Raw genomic sequence first — 21,276 nt, forward strand, 5'->3', positions numbered from 1 at the left:
ACCTTGCATACAAAAATTTCTGATGTATATTGATATTATACATATATCAATTTTTGTGTATGTCTATATATAACTAGATGCTTGTTGGTTCAGTTATACAAACTCAGCTAAACTAACTAAAGGATTTTTTTTTTTTTTGTTCCTTAGCCCTAAGAAAGATCTTCCTACCTCGGGGGCTAAACCTGCAAAGCTAATTCTTTAAGTTTTTTTTACTTGAGTTTTAATATGAAAAAACCAAGGGCAGAATTTCAGAAAGCTTCACATTCACTGAAATCATGATTCTTAGCAGAGGTCAAAATATTTTTAAAGTCTTTTAACTTTTCTGGAAATCCCACTTAAAATTCCTCATACATTCTACTTCTAGCTACTTTCCAGAATGTTGGGGATTTTTTGAACATTTTTTTTAAACTTTTTTTAAAGATGCATTTAATTTGCAATGTTCATAAGTTGTCATTGCTCATGCTTTATCTGTTCAATGTACAGAATATCCAGAACAGTCTTAGTTTAGATTTTCTGGCAATTTAGTCCATAATTTTTAAGTTATGGTAACACCTGTAAGCAAATGGTGGCATTAGAAAGCCAAAATGTCAGTTGCACTGGAATTTAGTTCTGGTGTTGATGTTGCAGCCAGCTGTGCTGCAGCAGGACCCTGCACTCCAAGGCTTGGTGAGCGCTCACTGGCAGAACTTGCAGGTACAGAACCACAAAGCACAGGTTTCCTTCAGCTGGGAAGTTGAAATGTTTCTGATAGCTCTAGCTGGGTATAGTCTAGGATAAAGTTGCCTGTGGATTAAAGTGAAAACATGAAACAGGCTAGACCTACTGGCAGCCTTCCAGCTGCTTCTCCCTCTTCTTTGCAGGGTTTATGTTCTTTTACCTTCCCCAGGCCCAGCCTGGGGAACCAGGTGCTTGCTGCCAATTAGTCTTGTCAAGACAGCCCAGAGCTTCTCTTGACAAGCCTGACTGCTGACAGCAGCTGTGGGCTAGTCTTAGGCAGGATTTTAACTCCTTGCTTGCCAAATGTGCTTTGCAGCTTAAATCCCCTGGTCTCATTCTGCAGTTACTCAGTTTTCTATTTTATTAAAGTGTATTCTGTACAGAAACTGATCTAAGATTTACAGTGGTGCTGTAGTGATAGCATTTACTTGCCAAACTTCTGGCATGACAGAATGTGAGTTGGGAGTTAAGTCATTATGAAGGTCACTTTGTTTGTTATTAGAACTGTCCATCTCAGGCCACCTTCTGCTTGCTGTAAGCATAGCTGTAGCTGGGTAGCAGCTTGGGCTGTTACTCTTCTAAGCTGTCATGGTCTTAGAAACTTTTGAACTTTTGGCTCCATTTCACTTAAATTTGAGAGAATGACTGCTTTATTTTATTTTTTTCTGCAAATTTCATGAATGGCAATAATGCTTTTCCCTATGTGGTCACTTCTAGGTACATTGCTAGAGAAAGACAAGTACAACTTTGTTTTTATCCATTGATAAGAGGTGGCAGGTAGCTAGTTTGTGTTGGAGAACATGATCTTTTTCTTGGTCAGGTTGAAAGGACACAGGGGAAGGGTGCATGAGCAAAGCTCTGTGTCCAGGAGGTGCCTGTAAGCTGATGGGGGCATGGATACAGTGGTGAGGGAGAGGCATTAGACAGGCTGTTGAGCTTTTGAAAAATGTAGTGAGAAAAAATAGGACTGTTAAACCAGTATAAATTGACCCAGAACAGAAGGATTGTGTTTGGAAAATAGGCCATTTGCAATTAAATGAAGTGCTCTGTTTACAAAATATATTAAATTGGATGTTTTTACTGAGCTTGTCAAATATGTGGGATGTGATTTGACTCCTCTTTTCAACCTTGCTTCCAATTTCCTTTGCTTTTAGTGAGGCACAGCTATTAAGGTATGCTTTTTCTTAACTCAGAACTTCCAAGAATTACATACAAATAACCATTAGATCACTCTTTTTATCAATTTGATACCTATTTATATTTTAGAATTTTGTAGAGGAGGATATGCTTCATTAGTGTTCTTAGAAGTAGAAACAAATTCTTCTCTACTAGAGGAGAGCTCCATCATTTTTCTTGGAGTACTTATGGCTTTTGCAGAAGTCATCAAGGGGGCTGCTGTACTTCACTTGAACACTGACTGGAACCATTTATTCTATCCACATGAATTTTTAAAAAGTATAGTGGCAGCTTCTGTGTGAGAAGAGTTAAATGTAACAGTATGGGAGCCATTACTACACTAAATCACCTAGAGTTCCTTTTCATGGCAGGTATTTTACTTTGCTAACTTAATGCTCATTGTTTTTGGTGGTTTTTTAAATGTTAAGGTGAAATTGAATTGCCTGCTTAGGGTGTATGGAGGTAGCTTAAATGAAACTGCTTTAATTTAATATTGCTTGTGTGGACTTACATGTTACAATGAGTGGCTGCCATCAGGATGCTGCCTAAATGATTTGAAGGTTTCTTGACTTGGAATTGATGTGTGCCATTGTCTTGAATTTGCAGTTTCTAGCATAGAAATCTACCACTATGTGGAGTTCTTGGTAAATCTGTGTAGTGTTATTTCTGTTTTAATATCTGAAACTCATGTTTGCTCTGTGATTCTTACATAATTAGAACTACCAGCTTATCTCATGATGGTTATTACCTACTAAACTTGTGTAAGTAGAGGGAAAGTAGTATTTAAAAAGCAGTTGTCTCTAGTTTGGATTCAGTGCCACAACTTTCTGTTCTTTTATTGATGGCTTTTCTGCTTCAGGGATTTCAGATTTTCTGATCAGCAAAGAAGTGGATAGCAACTGTACAGTGCTTTTCAATCCAGGGTGAACACACATAGTCCCAAAATTGTCCTTTTGGAAACCCAAAGTCTAGTAAGGGGCTTACAAGAATGTTCCCACTGTTGAGTCTTGGAGCAGTATTTTTGGACTGAAGTTACCAATGTGTAGCTGCTTGAGGAGAAACTGGCAGAACATCAGCTGTCCAAGCTAAGACTGAATTTTGCTCAATGCAAATCTGCACTGACGAGGAGGAGTTTGCTTCTTACTCTGGGTTGGAGCAATGGCAAAATATCATTGTTGGAGATTTTGACTTGACAGTCTGCCAGCTTAAGTCCTTGAAGCTTGCAGCTTTCCTTGTGTTTTAGCAGAACTCATCAAGCCAACTCAGCATTTTAATTTTGAAGTAAAGGTTTTCAGTGGCTGAACTTTCAATACAAGTGTTCAAAGCAGCATCTCAAATAGAGTCTTAATCTCTTTTTTTGCAGCCAGAGCCCCACAGTTGAGAATGGAGATTTCTCTTCGAAGTAGCCATCTAAGAACATCATAACTTCAGCAGAACTAACCAGTGCTGCTGTGGAAGGAAGCAATCTTGCCCTGGCTGCTGCTTCCTCCCTCCTCATCTGATCCTCCCATGTGTTAACTTGAATGTTTGTACAGAAGTCATAAACCAGATGGAGTAAATGATTGAGACTTTTTCTGAGAATTCATTTTAGTCTGGATCAGTTCCTTGAGCTGGTTGACTGAGCAGCCATATGGTGCACAGACCACCTCCTGCACCAGCACAGGTGGCCAGGAAGAGGCTGACGCCATTTCTTTTGGTTGCAGTGCTGACTTAGGCCAATTCTGTGTGTTGTTGGAATTGTAGCTCTGTGTCCTTTACCTCTTTTCTGGCAGGTTTGAGTTTTGGTTTGGGGATTCAAACCTTTGTATTCATCTTCCTATGCAACTGCACTTCCAATTTATCAAAGCCTAATAGTTAAAAACCAGTAGTACTTTATCCTAATAAGGCTTTAATGAGCACTTGAGACACTTGGCCCCTTTACCTTCTTTAGTTAAAAAAAAAAAAAAGCAGCCACCTTTTCCTTCCAGGCCTCTAAATCAGCCCTTTGAGCTGTCTGCAGTGAGCAACATTTTTGTGTGTGGAGAAAAATGCATGGTTCCTCTTGAGCCAACAAATTCCTTGTTTTTCAGAAACGTTATCTCTAGTATTACAGTAGTAATTAATTATTTCTGGAATGTGCATTGGAAGGGAGGAAATTGCTTTGTAATCCTTAGTACTGCCCTTCCTTCCTCGAGTGGGTTACTTCAGATGCAGAGGTTGCCAGCCTTCCTCACTGTGACTGGATGAGGCTGAGGAGCACTGGTGGGAGCAGCTCCCTCAGGGCATCCCCGCAGCAGGAGCCTGCAGCGGGCACACGGCACACGGGGCAGTGCCCTCTTCAGCAAGCAGCCCTTAATGGAAGCAGTGTCTTTAACAAGAGTCTCTTGCTACTGCTCAGCAAATCATTTTGAGGAATGACACAAATAGCAGCAGTGTTTCCCTCCAGGCTTTTGCTTGTACCTCTGTGGTTCATGCACCAGGTTCAGGGAATGTGGTAGCCAGTTTGCCTGTGCAGGCTCCAGCTAATATTGAGCTAAACAGTGTGCAGGTTTCTAGCTACTTCACTTTGTAGGTTCTTTTTTTTTTTTTGAGCCTGTTCTGTAAGGTATCATAGTTTGTGTAGTGTATCATCTTTTGTGAAGATGGTACATTGTTAGGAGTTAATACTTTGAATATAATAAACCATACTGAATAAATTTTAAACTGGGTGAAATGAGTGCCTTTTCTTTCAGACAGAGCTCAGCCTTGACTTTGAATAGAGTTCCTTCCAAGTCACAGGCAGAAAGCTCTGCCTAGATCTTGTGACATTTCTGGAAAGAATGGTCTGAGTTTTCACAGTAATCTGTTAATATGTGGTATTTTAGGATTGCAAAGAAGTTGCAAGTGTAGCTTTATCATATTGCTTAAAATTTTTTTGTTGTCTCGGTATTTGTGCTCTCAGCATACTTGAAGACTACACTCATGCAAACTTCATGCATTTGAATGTCTCTAAATTTACTGCAAATGGGAGTATAGCACGAAGGTATTGCTGCTCATTGCTTCTGTAATCCCTATAGAGTGCTTATTATATGTTATTTTTAAGATCATTTATGCCAGTTCAAAGTAGGTAGAAATAATTTTTAGTTGAAAAGAGGTTGTGTTAAGAACATCAGTAGAACCTCTAGTTTTCTAAGAAGAAATAATTGAGTTTTTTTTTTTTCCTTAGAAAATCTACAAATGGTTGGATTCACTTTGTGGATTTTGATGGAATGAAATGGATTTCCTGTTTAGGCTAGAATAACCACTGGCGGTGCTCCTTTGTAAAACTAGGATGGCTTTAGAGCCAGTTCAGAAACAATTTTTATTTTGTCAAGCTTAGTGCTGCCACAAGAAATCTGTGAAACCACACATCTGTTGCACATTGGTTTAAAGTAATTTAAAATCACTAGGTTGAATTTTAAATACTTTACCAGTGACTCAACTTTTATTCTAACACAAGGATGAGATGTTTAACTGAGACAATTTGCCCAAATTCAAGGAACTGTTTTCCATTAGGGAAGGCTGGTTCCCAAAGAAACCACTCCCACCTGGAGCCACCTGGCAGTTTGTCCCACAGGCCGTGTCAGCTGGCTGGCAGTGAGGATGGGATAGGTGTGTATTGACTGCTCATGTTTCTGAGCAGAACTGAGAAGAATGGGGACATATAAAGCTAGTGAGCTAGTGCCATGAAGCATGACACTTCAGGATAGGCATCCGTGTGGGTTTTTTGAATTTTTGATGAGTTAAAATGGTTTGCATGCAGCCCCTTTGCCACCTGTGCCCAGTAAAACAGTATCTCTGGTTTTGTTTGCAATGAAGATGAACTTCAGAGGACTGAATGAGCTAATGTTCCAAGTAAGGTTTTGTTTTAAAGTTGGATAGCCCTTGTTCTAGCAACTTTACCTTGCATTTGCTCTGTTAAGGCCTTGCACTGAACACATTTTAATAGGTTTGACTGTCAGTGTTTGTAAACTTGCTAGGAACATAATGCAGAACAAAAGAAGTGAGAGTGAATGTTACAGTTGCAGAAGAACTGTACTTGTGCTTTGATCTTCATCAGCTAAATGCTTGGTGCTTGTCACTCTGTTGCCTTCTGAAAAGGTTACTTTTATGGAATCTCAATAGCAATAGTGTGGCTTAACTTTAAGAATGTTTCAGCAATTTTAGTGCCTCCAGAAGGGAATGGAAACTAGTAATACTTGGACTTTGCTGCCATTGCTCTGGAGTTTCTACATAGGAATATTAACTTTTAATATCCACTTAGAGATTGCTCAACCCTGTAGCTTTTCATTGAAGTGCATTTCAATATTTTTCTTCCTGTTCTGTGTGTAAAGCTTTAATAAAAGTTCCCAATGTTTTCTCTGAACTCTTACTGCTATCCTTGAATCTAGCATGGAGAAGCAAATAAATCTTCTCTGTTCAGTTACTGTTAGATTTCTGACAGTGGTGTGAGCATATTAAATCCCTCGACTCCTCTTGGATTTCTGAAAAACAATGATGGTTATTTTAGGGAACTGCTGACCTACTCTTTTAATAAAGAACTTGTCTTGTATTCCACTTTCCCATTTTTAGAATCATGGTTCATATTGCTCTTGCTTCACAATCATATAACATCCTTGTGGAGAGTACAGCAGTTGCTTACCTGGAAAAGTAATATTAGAAAAGTGTGTATTTTTAGCTGCCTTTTGATGTGATGTAGCAGCTGGAAACAAGGAGGAGAGACAGTATGTGGTGATCTGACAGCACTGCCAACCACAGCTTGAGACCAAAATGTGGGGGAACCATTTCATAGGCTTGATTATGCCCATTGTGCCTGGCACTTCAATGATCCAGATACTGTGGCTTTGCTCTTGGTTGTCAAAAGTTTTATTTCAGAGTCCTTCCCATGACTGTACTTGACAAATGTTGTTAATGTATAGAAAAAGCAAGTTCTGTGAAGCTTTTTGTTTATGTTAATATGCATTAAAAATATATAAAGACCAGGCAGTTACATGGACACGTTTCAGAAATAAATAGTAAAATATCCCTTTGATGTCAGTGATTAACAGTAAATGTCTAAATGAAAAGATATTCTAACTATTAACAAAATTTCTGCTTTTCCCTTTGTAGTAAACATGTCCACAAGTCAAAGAAGGAATCTAGCAAGTTCATGTTGAGGTATATTCTCAAGACAAGACAGAGTGACTCATTTGCTTTTCTGGGTAAGAAAGGTATCTTTATTCTCTTGAGTGTGACAAAAAGTACTTAACCTTTTAAATTTAACTTCAGAAAAGTACAGTCTGTCAAGCCAGTATGCTGGGGGGGTTGTGGGTGGAGTGTTTTGTTGGTTTTTATTTTTATTTGTTCTTGAAGCTTTCTGGGCACATGTAGAGAACTTTCCACCCTAAGACCTTTTAGACTGGTAGTGCAAAGGAAGAGCAATAAAGAGCAATTTCAGAATAAAAGACGCCACTGAAAAACATGTGATTGTTTGGAGGGAAAAGTAATTCCAGTTCATTGTCACAAAAATGTGCACATTTTCTAGCCTGACTTGCCAAGGGAATGGTGTTTGTATATTATCTCATTCTTTTCTCTTCCCAAAAATTTTAAACATCTCTCTGTCCAGGAAGAGAATAAAAAACTTACAACTTGAGAAAAAAGTGTAGAAGTCAACCTTATATATATTGTGTTGACAGGCTGGCAGCCAGCAAACATGTGCTCCTTCATGGTCAGCATGGGTATTCTGAGACACCACAAACAGCTATGATCATTGCAATGACATGAGACATGTTGGCTGCTTCCTGCAAATTTGTATGTGGTCTGATTTTAGTAGTTCTGCTGCTCCTAGAATTTCCCCAGCTTGATCCAGACAACTCCAGAACAAAAAAGAATTTAAGGATTTTTTTATTTTAATCAGGAAGACGTGCTTTGCTCCTTTGCTTACAGTGTTTATGTATACATGGACCTGTGTAGCATCTTCTATGTGTAACATTGCTCTGCAAGTGTTTGCCTTCTTAATAACCACGTGGGTGCTGTGCAGATTGTCCTTTAGCACTGTTGTAGGTAACTGGTACCAGTAACCTTCAGAGACTGGAGGCCTGATTTCCACTGTTCCTCAGCTCTCTCATCCACTCTCACTTCTTGTGGTCTTGCTTAGTGCGGTTGGGTACCTGGGTTTGCTGGATCATCTGATGACGGAGTGAGAAAGAAAGCTTTTGTTTTTTGTTCCTATCACAGTCAGGTGTTACAATTCATTCTCTTTCATGTTTCTCATGTAAGCTGTGCCTCTGTAAGCTCTTCTCCAGTCTCAGTGGACTCTGCTATAAAGTTGTAGGCTTACAGCTGTGCTCCTGTTGTAAGGACTTGTGGGCTGGATCACCAGAGCATTGCCTACTTGTTTATCATCCACTTTGTCATGAGCCCCAGTGCATTTAGTCACTGCTTCAGATTCCTCTCCACTTATGAACAGAAAAGTAGTGCAGCAGCAGAGGAGTGTTGCTGCAAAATAATCTGTTTCCAAAGAACAGAGCAGTTTCCATAAAGAGTTAAATTAGATAAGATGACGTATTTTAGTCTTTTAAGTTTAGCACTTCTCTCAGAACTTAATTAGATCTAATTTAGTTTGGCATTGCCTGACTTTTTTTAGTACGGAATTAGCCTGTTTCTCTCTGTCCTAGGGCAGTCCTGTAATTTTGGCAGTCTTGTTCCAATTATCAAACTCAGTTTCTAAAGATGTAGTTTCAGAATACACACTGCTAATGTTTTTACCTTTTTACAGTATCTTCATGATTCACTGTCATCGTGTTTCTGCTGTGGAGCTGCTTTCTTTTTAAGTGTTCCTACTAAAGATAGAAAAGCTCCTTGGGCTCTTTCATTCTTTTATATCTTAAGTAATAAAGCCGACCATTGGTTGCTGGGGTTTTTTTCAGCTGTTTCATATGGCTTATATTAATGTATCAGAGACTTTATAATTCTAAAATTGTCTTTTGGTGATTGTCTCATCTAATAAGGATGAATGCTTTTTTCCCCCCTAAATTTCTATTTTTGTGCTAATTCTTTTAATCTTACAAAGCTATATCTTGGAATTTATGTGGTGTGCAGCTGGAGCTTTTGTCTTTACATGGTGCATCTGGACATTTGCAGTGCACTTGTTGGATTTTACTAACAGCTCTCCTAGTCTGAAGTGACTTGAAGAGTTCTTATACAGGATTTGTTTTACTGCTGCTTATTGGAAGCTTATCAGGGAGTCACACCTAACATATGACTTAAAAATTCTTTCTTAAATGAAGGATTTTAGATTATGTATTTCCTGTTTATCAAATACAACTATGCAGGCCTACCTACATGTCTATAGAAAAATTGGAGGGCCTACTTGTAAATGAAATGTTTGTAATTTCCTAAACACCTTCTTTGTGGTGATTTTACTAAATACTCATTTAGAAAATAATCAAAAATATGGATATTTTTCTAAATGTCGAAATGGTGTGATGCATCTTGCTTCCACATAACCCTACAAAGACTAGGGCACTTTTTAAAATGTATTTCATTTAGTTAATAATAGTCATCTTGGGTTTGTAACTTAAATAATAACTGAAGATGTATCCTCATGTTTTAAAACTATATTTTTATTTTAATATTTCTTCTCCTCTTGATTTAGATAACATAATCCATGGATAAAGTGGGAAAGATGTGGAACAATTTCAAATACAGGTGCCAGAACCTCTTTAGTCATGAGGGTGGAAGCCAAAATGAAAGTATAGTTGTGAACTCCAATAATTGCTCGTCGGGTAAAGAGAAAGCCATCCAGATAACTGACTTGCCTCAACAACAGCCCAGCAGCCCTTTGAGAGAAAACATTGCTTTGCAATTAGGCTTAAGTCCTTCAAAGAATTCAGCAAGGCGGAACCAAAACTGTGTCACAGAAATTCCTCAGATTGTTGAAATAAGCATTGAGAAAGAGAATGACTCATGTGTCACCACAGGAGCCAGGCTCGCTCGAAGGGACTCATATTCTCGGCATGCTCCTTGGGGTGGGAAGAAGAAGCATTCCTGCTCTACCAAAACACAGAGCTCCTTGGATACGGAGAAGAGATTTGGTAGGACACGAAGCGGTTTGCAGAGGAGGGAGAGAAGGTACGGGGTGAGCTCAGTCCATGACATGGACGCGGTATCCAGCAGGACAGTGGGCAGCCGTTCTCTGCGGCAGCGTCTCCAAGATACTGTTGGGCTGTGTTTTCCCATGAGAACTTACAGCAAGCAGTCCAAACCTCTGTTTTCTAACAAAAGAAAGATCCACCTCTCTGAACTAATGCTTGAGAAATGCCCTTTTCCTGCAGGCTCAGATCTGGCCCAGAAGTGGCATCTGATTAAACAACACACAGCACCCGTGAGCCCTCATTCAACTTTCTTTGACACATTTGATCCTTCCTTGGTTTCCACAGAAGATGAAGAAGACAGACTCAGAGAGAGACGTAGGCTTAGTATTGAAGAAGGGGTTGATCCCCCTCCCAATGCCCAAATACACACTTTTGAAGCTACAGCACAGGTAAATCCATTGTATAAACTGGGACCAAAGTTAGCCCCTGGTATGACTGAGCTGACCGGGGACAAAACCATAACACCTCCAGGGAGCTGTGACTCCGAAGAGGACACGACGACGCTTTGCCTGCAGTCGCGCCGGCAGAAGCAGCGTCAGATGTCGGGAGAGAGCCATGGCCATATCAGCAGGCAGGGGGCTTGGAAAGTGCACACTCAGATCGATTACATCCACTGCCTCGTGCCAGACTTGCTCCAGATCACAGGTAACCCGTGCTACTGGGGCGTCATGGACCGCTACGAGGCAGAAGCACTTCTGGAGGGGAAACCCGAAGGCACTTTCTTGCTCAGGGACTCTGCGCAGGAGGACTACCTCTTCTCGGTGAGCTTCCGCCGCTACAACCGCTCGCTGCACGCGCGCATCGAGCAGTGGAACCACAACTTCAGCTTTGATGCCCACGACCCCTGTGTGTTCCACTCCTCCACCGTCACGGGGCTTCTGGAACACTACAAAGACCCCAGCTCTTGCATGTTCTTTGAACCCTTGCTCACCGTATCTCTGAACAGGACCTTCCCCTTTAGTCTGCAGTATATCTGCCGGGCGGTAATCTGCAGGTGCACTACGTACGATGGAATCGATGACCTTCCTCTACCCTCAATGTTGCAAGACTTTCTAAAGGAGTATCACTATAAACAAAAAGTCAGGGTGCGATGGCTGGAGCGGGAACCTATAAAAACAAAGTAAAAGGAAATCAAAATAAGCTTCTGGAACGTGCTTTTTTTTTGTGTATTACAGTTTAACTGCAGCAAGCGCACCGATGGCGTCTAGCTTTTCTGCAATACCCTATTTAAGCTGAGTGTTAGTATCCTGTCAGATGCTGCCTGCTGTTAATCAAACTAAGTTGTGATGCCTCTTGGAAACAATAAGCAGACACAATTCTGCACGTTTTTCATTAAGGCCTAATGAAAATATTTTTGCTAATTTCTAAATATTTTGTTTCCCTTTTATAGCTGTAGTAATTGGATGAAGAAACTATGAGGCATTTCCCATGGGGCATTCATGTAATGCTGTTAAAGAAAGGCTTTATCGGAGGGGCATTTTGCTAATATTTGAAGTTTTTTTTTAAAAATTCTCTTCTTGAAAACTTTCCTCAACTCTAAGTAATAATTTAGATCACAAACAAGTTTCCAAATACTAGTGAATATTTTCTTGTAATGAAGAGCAGTTCATTAGAAGCAGTCCATTAAGAGTTAATGGTGCTTTGAGGCTAACAGATGAATCATGCTTTTCACAGTGTATAATGTTTCCTAATCATTAAGACTTGAATATGCCTGCTCAGTACTGTACAAACACTTGGAGATTTAAGTGGCATTGTTAGCAAAAGTAATACTGTCTCAGACAGTTAAAAATACCTTCCAGTGTGAATTGCTGCTTCTGTGGCAGGACACAGAATTAGATTATTGCTGTGAAACAGAAGGTTGTGGGTTTTTTCCAAAACAGATTTTGGTGTCCTGACTGCTAGTAACTTACAGTGGAAGGTAATAGTGACAAGAAAAAAATTCTTAATTATTTAAAGTTGTCTGATATTTTTATGGAGAACATGACAAGTGGTTGAATTATTATAATCAGAGAACAAAATCTGACATATCTGAAGCAAATGTCAGGTTTCAAAGGTACTGGTACACTTTATTTGTAAATATCTTTCCATCTGCGCTTTTAAAAATGTTTTAAAGTAATATGCACTGATGATAGTTTCAACAGATTACTTAGAAACAAGATTCTAACTTCTGTTTGCTTATTTACTTGGAGATGGAACTTAAAAGTAGTTCTATCTTAGATATTTTGCACTAAAATCTTGTTGGAATGCCCTGACCCCTGTTTAATGTTTTGTACCAATTCTGAGTGCTCCCTAGTTTCTTTACCAGCTGCTACAGTATTTGATTCCTTCCTTCTCTACGGCAGTGACCTGTGCGAGGTAGGAAACATTTTGGCTGCAAGTACAATAAACGTTATTCTTGTATGCTACACTAACCCTTCTATTGATGTATTTTTCTGCTTGCTGTGCCTTGTTCTGGCTTTTTGTGCTAATAAAGTACAGTATGTTCAGTGTTATACTTGTATATCTACTCTGTTTTTATATATTCACCTAACTTGTAGCAGTTAAATGAATTTTTAATAGGCTTTTCTTAGTATTTAGGATAGGTAATGCACAAGTACTGTGCAGTTGAGTATTAGTTGGTCAGCACACCTTACTCCTGGTTTTTGTTACAGCAACTTGACAGTGTACACCATTGAATAACATTTCTGTAGTCACTGCAAGGTAGTGGACTTGTCTGCAGGCATAGAGCATTTTACAGGTTTTTGTAATGCAAAGGATAAATGTTAAGCAAAAAATGTTCATAAACATTATTGATCCCCTGTAATGGTTGCTGAAGGTGTTTCAGCTTGTTGTATAGGTAACTGCTAAGGTTAATATTTTGATACTCCCCACTGAGGAATGCTTATTCCTGTAAATTGATGGTATAGCAGCGGCATTTGTTCACTTTTAGGCTATTTTGATAAATAGATGTACACACAAATTGGCCAAATGTCCTGTTTTTACCAAAGAATACTGTCAATTTATGTTGGGGTATTTTTTTAGTTAAAAAAAGCAAACTCAAGAGTGGAGAGGTGCAATTTTTGTTCTATCAAATATTTATCCCAAGCTATGATAAACCAAAGTGTTTGACAACTTCATCTGAACCTAAGTAATGTATACATTTATGTTGGTGGAGCCTAAAGCTTTTACATCAATGGTGTTGTCATTATTCCTGAACTCACAATGCACCTAAAGAGGAGTGATTTAAATAATTTTCTAATGACTGGAACAGCACTACAGAATAGCTCATACTGCGAGGGGTTAATCTGAAGCACCCAGAAAGCACTTTAAAACATGTGTTTATATGCTTGTGGAAAGTTTGTGATCCCGTTATGCATTCTTTGTAGTAGATTATCTTCTTTCATGTGTTAAAAGACTTCAACTGTTAAAATGGAACTTTGTTTAGAATATGTAAATACTAAGTTTATGTAATTATGTGTACAACTGTGCTCTTGGTCTCTTAAGTTTTGAATTGTGTATGTGTCATTGGATATGCAACTCTTGGTTTAAAATCTGCTCTAAGCATAAAAAGAGGAAAAAGTCACCAGCATGAAATTGCACCTAAGTGTACCTTCACTGTGTCGTTCTCACTGTTCCCTCAGTCGGATCTGAATGCCAGATGAGTTTACTTAAATTCTTGCTTTCAATATTAGTGTCATACAGTCAGCCTGCAACCAAGCTTTGTCCCAGTGCAGGGACCTGTTCTTCATTTACTCTTGTTGCAGTTGCTTGTCATGAACTAGCTGTGCCATTGTCAATGTGGTCAGAAATACACATTCATCTAATTTTAAATCATGTGGTGGAATCTTTGGGAAAGAAAAATAAAAACCCCAAACCCTTATCTCAGAAAGTTTGCTCTTGCATTTGTATAAATAATCTTTATGGAGAGATTTGCTCCCCTAAAACATGCCACCAATGAATTATCTATTTCTCTACAACTTTTTTAAAGCTCTGCTTCACTGAAATATACAGAATAATTTGCTAGTGTGGTTATGCTAAAACGAATCACTTTTTAAATTTTGATGGACTTGAGTGTTGACTATTCCAGTTGCAGTGTATTTCTTAATGAATACATTTTCAGTTCTAAAGGCATTAAAATGCTAGTATGTGGAGAATGCAAATAGTTGATTTCTCATTTGTGTTTCTCATTCTGGTTTCATTTAGAAAATCTTAAACATTTCTTAAAGAGGTGCACAAACCACTGATTTATTGTTTTTAAAATGTAACAGTAGGATTCGATGTAAAAAGGTACACTTGTATTGTTCCAGTCTAATTTGGTTACGTGACAGATGAATTTTTGAGCCTCAGTCTTGTCAAGTGTTTTTTTGAGGTGATTCTCGTTTCAGCAGAAAGAGCTATAGAAAGTGCTTACTCTGTAGGAGGGTTTTGTGAGGAATCTTACCAAAGGTATTTTATGCCCCTGTGGAATTGGAGAAAGGAAAATATACTAGATTTTGAGTATCCAGGAAGGGTCTATGAGTTTAGGATCTCTTAGCAGTTTTATCAGGTCTATGGTGTTTATCAGTTTTAAATGCATAATTCATGAAAATACTTGTAAGGCAAGTACACTTGTCCAGATAATTTACTTGTCAGAATGGAACTTGTGAAGAAAATAAGTTGCTAATTAATGTTTTGCATTTATGTATGTTTAAATTTTATTCGCATTTGAAGACTTACTGCTTACAAAATTACAGTCCTTAAATCAGAAGCATAGACTTGTGAAAAGATGTGTCTGTTTTTCTGTAGTGTTTGACAATATGAAGTCAAGCCTTACAGATGTCACTCAAATCCTTAAGTCCGTGTTTAACTTTAAGGTTCGGCACTGCATAGAAACAAGCAAAGAGTCTGAATTTCTCTAGTAAAAAATCTGTTTGCTCCAGTCTCCATGTGCAAGCCAAAATATTTGCAGAATGGTTTAAAGCTTTTCTCTGCTGCAGAATCACATGTAAGACAGAAATTGTCATTGTCAGAAGTTGCTGAGTACCAGAGAGATATATCTGCAGGCATCATGGTTCTTTTTTTTTCCCCAAGTTATCTTGAAAGACAGTATTTAATGGAAAAATGTGACCTGAATCTTAGTTGGTTCTTTTCTAAAATAGTGTTTCTCCATTTAAGACATTTAAAACTCACATTTAAAATGATGACAGCACTTTTTGAGCCTCATTTTTTGAAAGTTTTGTTGTGAAGTGAGCACGTATGTGCCAAACCTTAGTCTGCAAGTATCGGGCACATGTATATTTATATGTTAATAAGATGCCTCCAAGCATGTTTACGTTCATGGAATTTTTTGAAGCAACTGAAGTACACCAATATGATGAGCATTAATATATTGGAATTCTAAAAATTCTGTCTATTTTCTGTCTGTGTATGGCATGCTTTGCAATTAAAAGGACTATTGTATTTGTATCTTCACCTGCACTTTTATATATTATGACCAGTTGATTGGTGTGTTTTTTCCTGCTGTCATCACACTTACCTAAACAGTTGTCTCTGAACTGTGACCAAAGGAGATTTTTCATACCTGTTTATTTTAAAGTAGAAATCAAATCAGTTGGCTTTTAAAGTATTAATCCCTATGAAGCATGGTGTAACACTGCTAATTGCTCTTTTCCTTTTTGCAGTATTATGTACAGAGAATCATTTAGCTTGACCATGAGTTGTATCTGTTGAATGTAGTTGACTTCAAATGTCTGAATTTTAAGCCTTTTTTTTTTTATTGAAAATGTTCCTGATGAGGACTTTGAAAAGGAAAAGGTTTGATGTTTTTATGTCAAAATACCTAAAGTGAATGTTTTGCAATGAGATAAGGATCTGTTGAAGATACTTTTTAGAAGTTTTCCCCTGTCACTGTCTTAAATCAAGACTCTTAAAAAAAAAAAAATCAAACCCCAAACAATCTCTTGATGACTTAAACCTTACAATCTTTTGAAAACTGAAATCTGGTGCTTTTACTTAATTTGCTTGCATATTGCCAGACTGATTTAAGAATAGTTGTTTCAAGAAGCAAATCTGTTATTTCAATGAAGCATTGCCATTTATAATTTTATAAAATATTCCATTTACAGAAATTGTCTATCAACAGGATGTTAACCTGATACCGTATTTGTTGTTATCAGGGTAACTTTGGTGTGTATGCTTTTCAAGCTGAGTAAGTGTTCCCTTTGTAAATTTGCATTAAGGCTACAGCTGTTACCAGCAAGGTTCCCTAGGGCCAACACAATGAATTTATGAGCTGAAGCTCCTGGTGCTTGACCCTTTTTTGTCTTCAGTAGGAAAAAAAGTGTGTAACTCTGTGCGATACAGCTCATGTTACAAATTTCCATGTTAAGCACGCAGCTATGCTGACAAGCAGAAACACATCTGAACTTGCTTGTCTGGAGTAAAGCAACCTCTCTGACTTCTCAGCAGGAGCTGTAACTTGGTGGCACGTTGGCAAAGAGGAAGCAGAAATAGGTTTTGCTCTTCCCTGAGCAGCTGTTAACTGAACACGGGGTGTGCTTCCTGTGTGATAGGGTATCTGAACTCCTTAGAGCCCTGAGAATTTTAATAGCATTTCGAAGATACAGAAGCACTTGGCTGCTTTGCCACTTCTTGCTTTCGTGCTTGTAGTTTTGCAAAAGCTTGAAGAGATGTATTTATTAAAACTGAATCTATGTAGTCACCAACTGTATAAGCACTGCTTTGTAATATCTTTACAGAGATATCAAATTCCTACACAATTATATTTAAACTGTTTTGGGAAAATGAATAATGACACTGTGGGCACAAATTAATTCAGATTGCACTATAAACTTTCTTACCAGAAGCCTTCATTCTTACAAAGAACTATGCGATCCCTACACAGAAACTGTAGCTTTGGTGGCGCACTCTTTGGTAGGTGTCCAACACAGCGGCATCCAGACGGTCCCTGGACCTTTTCTGACATTCCAGTTGAGGGGCCTGGCAGGCCCGCTGGGCACTCGAGGAGTTGGCTGGCAAGCACGCCGTGCCGAGTGTCACCCGCTGCCAGCACCTTGTGTAACTCTGCTGGTTTAGGTCTCCCCAGCTTAGATGGTTTTTAACTCACTGCAGCTTAAATGTTTCTCCACCCTGCCTAATTTGTCTTTGTTATTTGGTTGCCAAACTGTCTTGCATCTTAATAGAGTAAGAAAATAATGTGATTTATGGCTACCCAACCAGTGTATTAAGTAATAGATGGCTCTGTCTTAATAAACGGGGTATAAACTGCCATATTGTTTTCTTTTTATATTTGTTTGGGAGCAAAAAGTTGTGGGTTTAATGAGTTTAAGTCCGTGCTGTAAATGCATAGTTTTACAAATATTTAGTTGCACATGTCAAGAACAGTAAGTAATCAGTAACTCATGTTAGAGTTCTTTTCTCTTTCATCTAAAATACTTGAGTGAAGAGATCCAGAGACTGATAGTTGTTGTCTTCAGAAGTTTTATCACTCTCTGAAATTCATCAATTAGTTTAGTGAGTTTTCACTTAAATCACTTAAAGTGTTTGTCTCTCCAGCTGTGGGCTAAGGACATGTTTTTGTGACATAGATGTGTCTTCTAGAGCACAGCCCCCATGAGCACAAACTCAGGAACAGATGTAGATGTCATCTTGCAAACGAAGAGTGTGTCTGCTCTGTGCCTGATGGGAGCTGCTCCCAAAGCAAATTAGTGCAAACCCTATAGCTAATTATGAAAACTGAGCAAAATGCTGCTGGTGAGCAGTTCTAGCTGGGCACAGCAACAACCATGTGACAAGCTGAAGAAGTGTCGTGGGCTGCTCTGTGGAACTATTTTGGGCCTCTTAATTTGTTAATTGTATATTTTCTAGACCACTGCTCCTAAAAATAGTTTTAGTCTAGGCTTCATTGGAGTATTTATATCTCATCACTGGTGAACTAATAGAAAACTGAAACCCGGAAAACAAACCATGTGGTTTTGGCTGTTTTATCTAGAGATTGCCCTTGTAGTTTTAGCTTCATTGGTACATGGAGAAGCCTATGTGTCTTAAACTCACCTGAAATAAATCTGTAATTGATTAAGAAAGGAAAGTTAAGGAAATTGATTCACTTGTTGTAGTGGTGGGTTTTAAATATTAAGCTCAAATTATGTAAAACTTATGGCAGATATCCTAATATTATATTAAGTATTTTATGTATTTAGCTAAGGAAAATACAGGCACAGTAATACTTCAAAAGGGTTTCAAAACACCAGTTATTCTGAAGCTGAAGTTCCTAAAATCAGTATCTTCTGCATCACTTTGCTAGGGAAGGGAATTTTAGGAGTATCTTAGAAAGCTGCTGTGTTGTGACTTGGCAGGTACCTAGAAGAGAACGTGTCACTATATGGAATAGATGTAGGAGAGGCCCTGCAAAGAACTTGTCTGTTACACTAGCACAGGTTGTGCAGGGCAGAATCTGTCCCTACAGGGTTTTTCTTGGGCTTCTAAGGGACCAATAAGCATTTATTTGGTTTCCTAGATGCAATGCAAGAGTTGTAAGCACAGTGGAGATTGCTGAAGTGACATTGCTGCCACTGAACACAGAGGACCTGGATAAACGAATCCATAAAAAAGGTTTGTGTTGTCACTTCACCTCTGAAGCAGCTGGTGGTGTGAGGAACATTAGAGTGGTTTCACATCTGAGCTTCCCAACATCTGATAGCTTGGGTGTGGATGAAATAATGTTGGCATGACCTGCTTGGAAGACTGCTTTCACTTTCCCATCAGGTGTCGTGGGGTATCTAGGAAGTCAAAGTTGTAAACCTTCAGTGGAGATTTCACCGCTTCTCCTGAAAAGTTACCAGATGAATAAAAATCGCCATTTACAGGGTTTCTGATCTTCAGAATAGCATAAGTTGTAGCTCTCATCTGTTACTTTAGTAGGAATAAGTAAATTCATCTTGATTTCAAGAGTGGGACAAAGACTTCACAGGACCTCAAAGAACTGCTTGGAATCTGACTGGCTGGACATGGGGCAAGTGGGATATGTTGCTGCTCAGGTTTCCCTTTCGTGGAAGAAGAGTGATGATATTTGATTCATCTGTGCAACAGTTTGTGCTCTGGTGAGGAGCAGCACGTGTGTGACACTCCCTTCAGCGGGCGGTAGAGCTGAGGTAGGTGTGTGTGTCTGCACGTGAGTGGTTTTGCTCAGGGATGGCTGACACGATGTACACAATTCATAGGGTCACAGTGGTGTGGCACTGAGTGCCAAATGCCCTTTATGGCCTCACCCAGCCTTTGTTAAGCCATACTTTGGGTTTTCCCATGTAAAGTGGTGTTTGCTCCTTAGAAGCTCCGTTGTGGAGACACTGGCTTTTGCCTCCTCACTTTTGTAGTTTTATTTCTTGTGTCCAATCTGATAAGGCTGATAAACTTGCACGCAGTGTGTGAGGAGAATTTCCTGGCGTGAGCCGAGGAATTGCTGAGATTGTTATCATTCTGTACTACAGAAGCACCCTGTTTTATTTATACACCGTTTGTCTTCAGTTTCATTATGTGCCAAGAAGAAAAAAGACACATTTTCCCTTCAAGTGGTTGCTTGTATAGCCATTCATACTACGGGCGTGTGGACACCTTGATACTTCAGCTAAATGCTTTTCTGCCCTAGCAGTGCTTGTGACGATGCTCTTATCTCCACCCCCAGCGTGGCACACGTTGTGTACTTATGGTTGGAGGATGCTTTCTTTCATCCTTGTTCTTCTAAATGACCATTGGAGCCTGAGCTATCCAGCTTTTCTTTTAAACTGCAGGTTTGCTTTCCTGACTTTGCGGGCATGGCTTTGCATGAAGGCTGTGGCTTAAACTGTTCCAGATGTGGTGGAGTCAATGCTGACCATCAGATGAGTGCTGCCAGTGTTTATGCTGTTCAGGAAAAAGCCAGTGCAAAACATTCTGTGAGTAGGGCTTTAACTCAAGTGTTTGCTAGAAACAGCAACAGCTCCAGCTTTTTTTCCCCCTCTAAATTATTTTAGCTTCATCTTGATTCCATACTTAAAGGAGTCCTAATCTATCTGCTGGGTCACCTCAACTATATCTTTGTTTGCTTGTTTGTTTGTTTGCTTGTTTTGTTATATTGGAGGGTAAAGGAAAAGTGCTTGTAAATAGTTCCAGCACAAACTTCGAAAGAGCTATTTGCAAGACTGGTATGTGTCACTTTAAGACCTCCTTAAATTCTCAGGTGTCTGGTATCTCTGGCTGGAATTTAAGACTGGCACAGGCTCCAGAGATACAGTTGCCCAGAGAGGGCGAGCACCACCCTGAAGCACTACTTGGCTGCAGCTCTTGCTGGATGCCTTGGAAGTCACTTTGTAGCAGGTCATCACTTGCTGCATGGACTGTGTGCCTCACAGGCACTGGTGCCCTCCAGAGCTTGCCCTGAGTCCTGCTTTCTGGCAGTTTTAACTTCTTCACAAGGCTTCCATTTCCAATCCTAATGCTCCTCCCAGGACCAGTGCCACCTCAAGAGGCAGCCTAGGGTGGTCTGAGGCTCTGAATGTGGCTCAATCTTCCTTGGCTTCCTTGGGAATACCTATTGTAGGTGGAAAGAGAGGGGGTTAGGCACAAGAGTTGATCCCCATTTCAGGCTGGGCAGAGAATGAATCTAGTGCCCAACTTTGCTTTCCATGCCCTGTGGTTAGAGAGCTTTTACTATCCTCCTTTAGCCAGAAGTTTTGAGGTGACAGGAGAGAATCTGACTGGGCTCCTACCTGAGTAAGCCTACAGACCAAATCCCTCCATCCTAATAGGGCCAGTTCTGGCATCCCTTTCGTCCTGTACAAGGTAAGAGATTGTGCCCATCTGCCCTGGTTAATGGGACAGGGCTCTCCTTGGGCTGCCTTCTCCTGGACTACAGAGATAATGCCTGTACCCATATCATGAGCAATTTGCACTCTGAGCAGTGAGCTGCTTTCAGTTCTGTGTAAGGATAATTTCTGCAGTATAATTGTCCCCCTCAGGTTCTTTCAAAGGACTCCTCTTGGTTTTCTCAAAACACTGTCTAGTCTTACTATGTCCATTTTAACTTGACTCAGTAATAGGTTATAATTTGTTGTGGTACAGCAAGTTTTGCCAAAAATAACTAAGTAATTAACTAATCAATAACAATCAAGTAGACACTGATCAACACTATGCTTCAGAGTTGCTCACAGTCTTAAATCAGCATCTCCACTCAAAGCTCTATTCATTGCCCTTAGTCATATGGTCATCAGTGTTAAATCATGACTTTGCTTTTCTGTTG

General features: G+C 39.4%; 1 protein-coding gene across 2 annotated transcripts in view; it reads left to right on the plus strand.

Annotated features, from left to right (window-relative positions):
- SOCS5 (suppressor of cytokine signaling 5) overlaps nt 1-15,455 on the plus strand; it is a 32,045-nt gene extending 16,590 nt beyond the window's left edge. For both annotated transcript variants that reach the window (XM_074537198.1, XM_074537197.1), the window contains exons 2-3: nt 7,000-7,091; nt 9,527-15,455. In XM_074537198.1, coding sequence (XP_074393299.1) covers nt 9,539-11,149 — 1,611 coding nt within the window. In that variant the 5' untranslated portion in view covers nt 7,000-7,091; nt 9,527-9,538 and the 3' untranslated portion in view covers nt 11,150-15,455. The remainder of the gene's footprint in view (nt 1-6,999; nt 7,092-9,526) is intronic.
- Nucleotides 15,456-21,276: the final 5,821 nt, after the last annotated feature.

This window comes from Zonotrichia albicollis, chromosome 3 (assembly GCF_047830755.1).
Source record: "Zonotrichia albicollis isolate bZonAlb1 chromosome 3, bZonAlb1.hap1, whole genome shotgun sequence".
In the NCBI taxonomy this organism is placed as follows: Eukaryota; Metazoa; Chordata; class Aves; order Passeriformes; family Passerellidae; genus Zonotrichia; species Zonotrichia albicollis.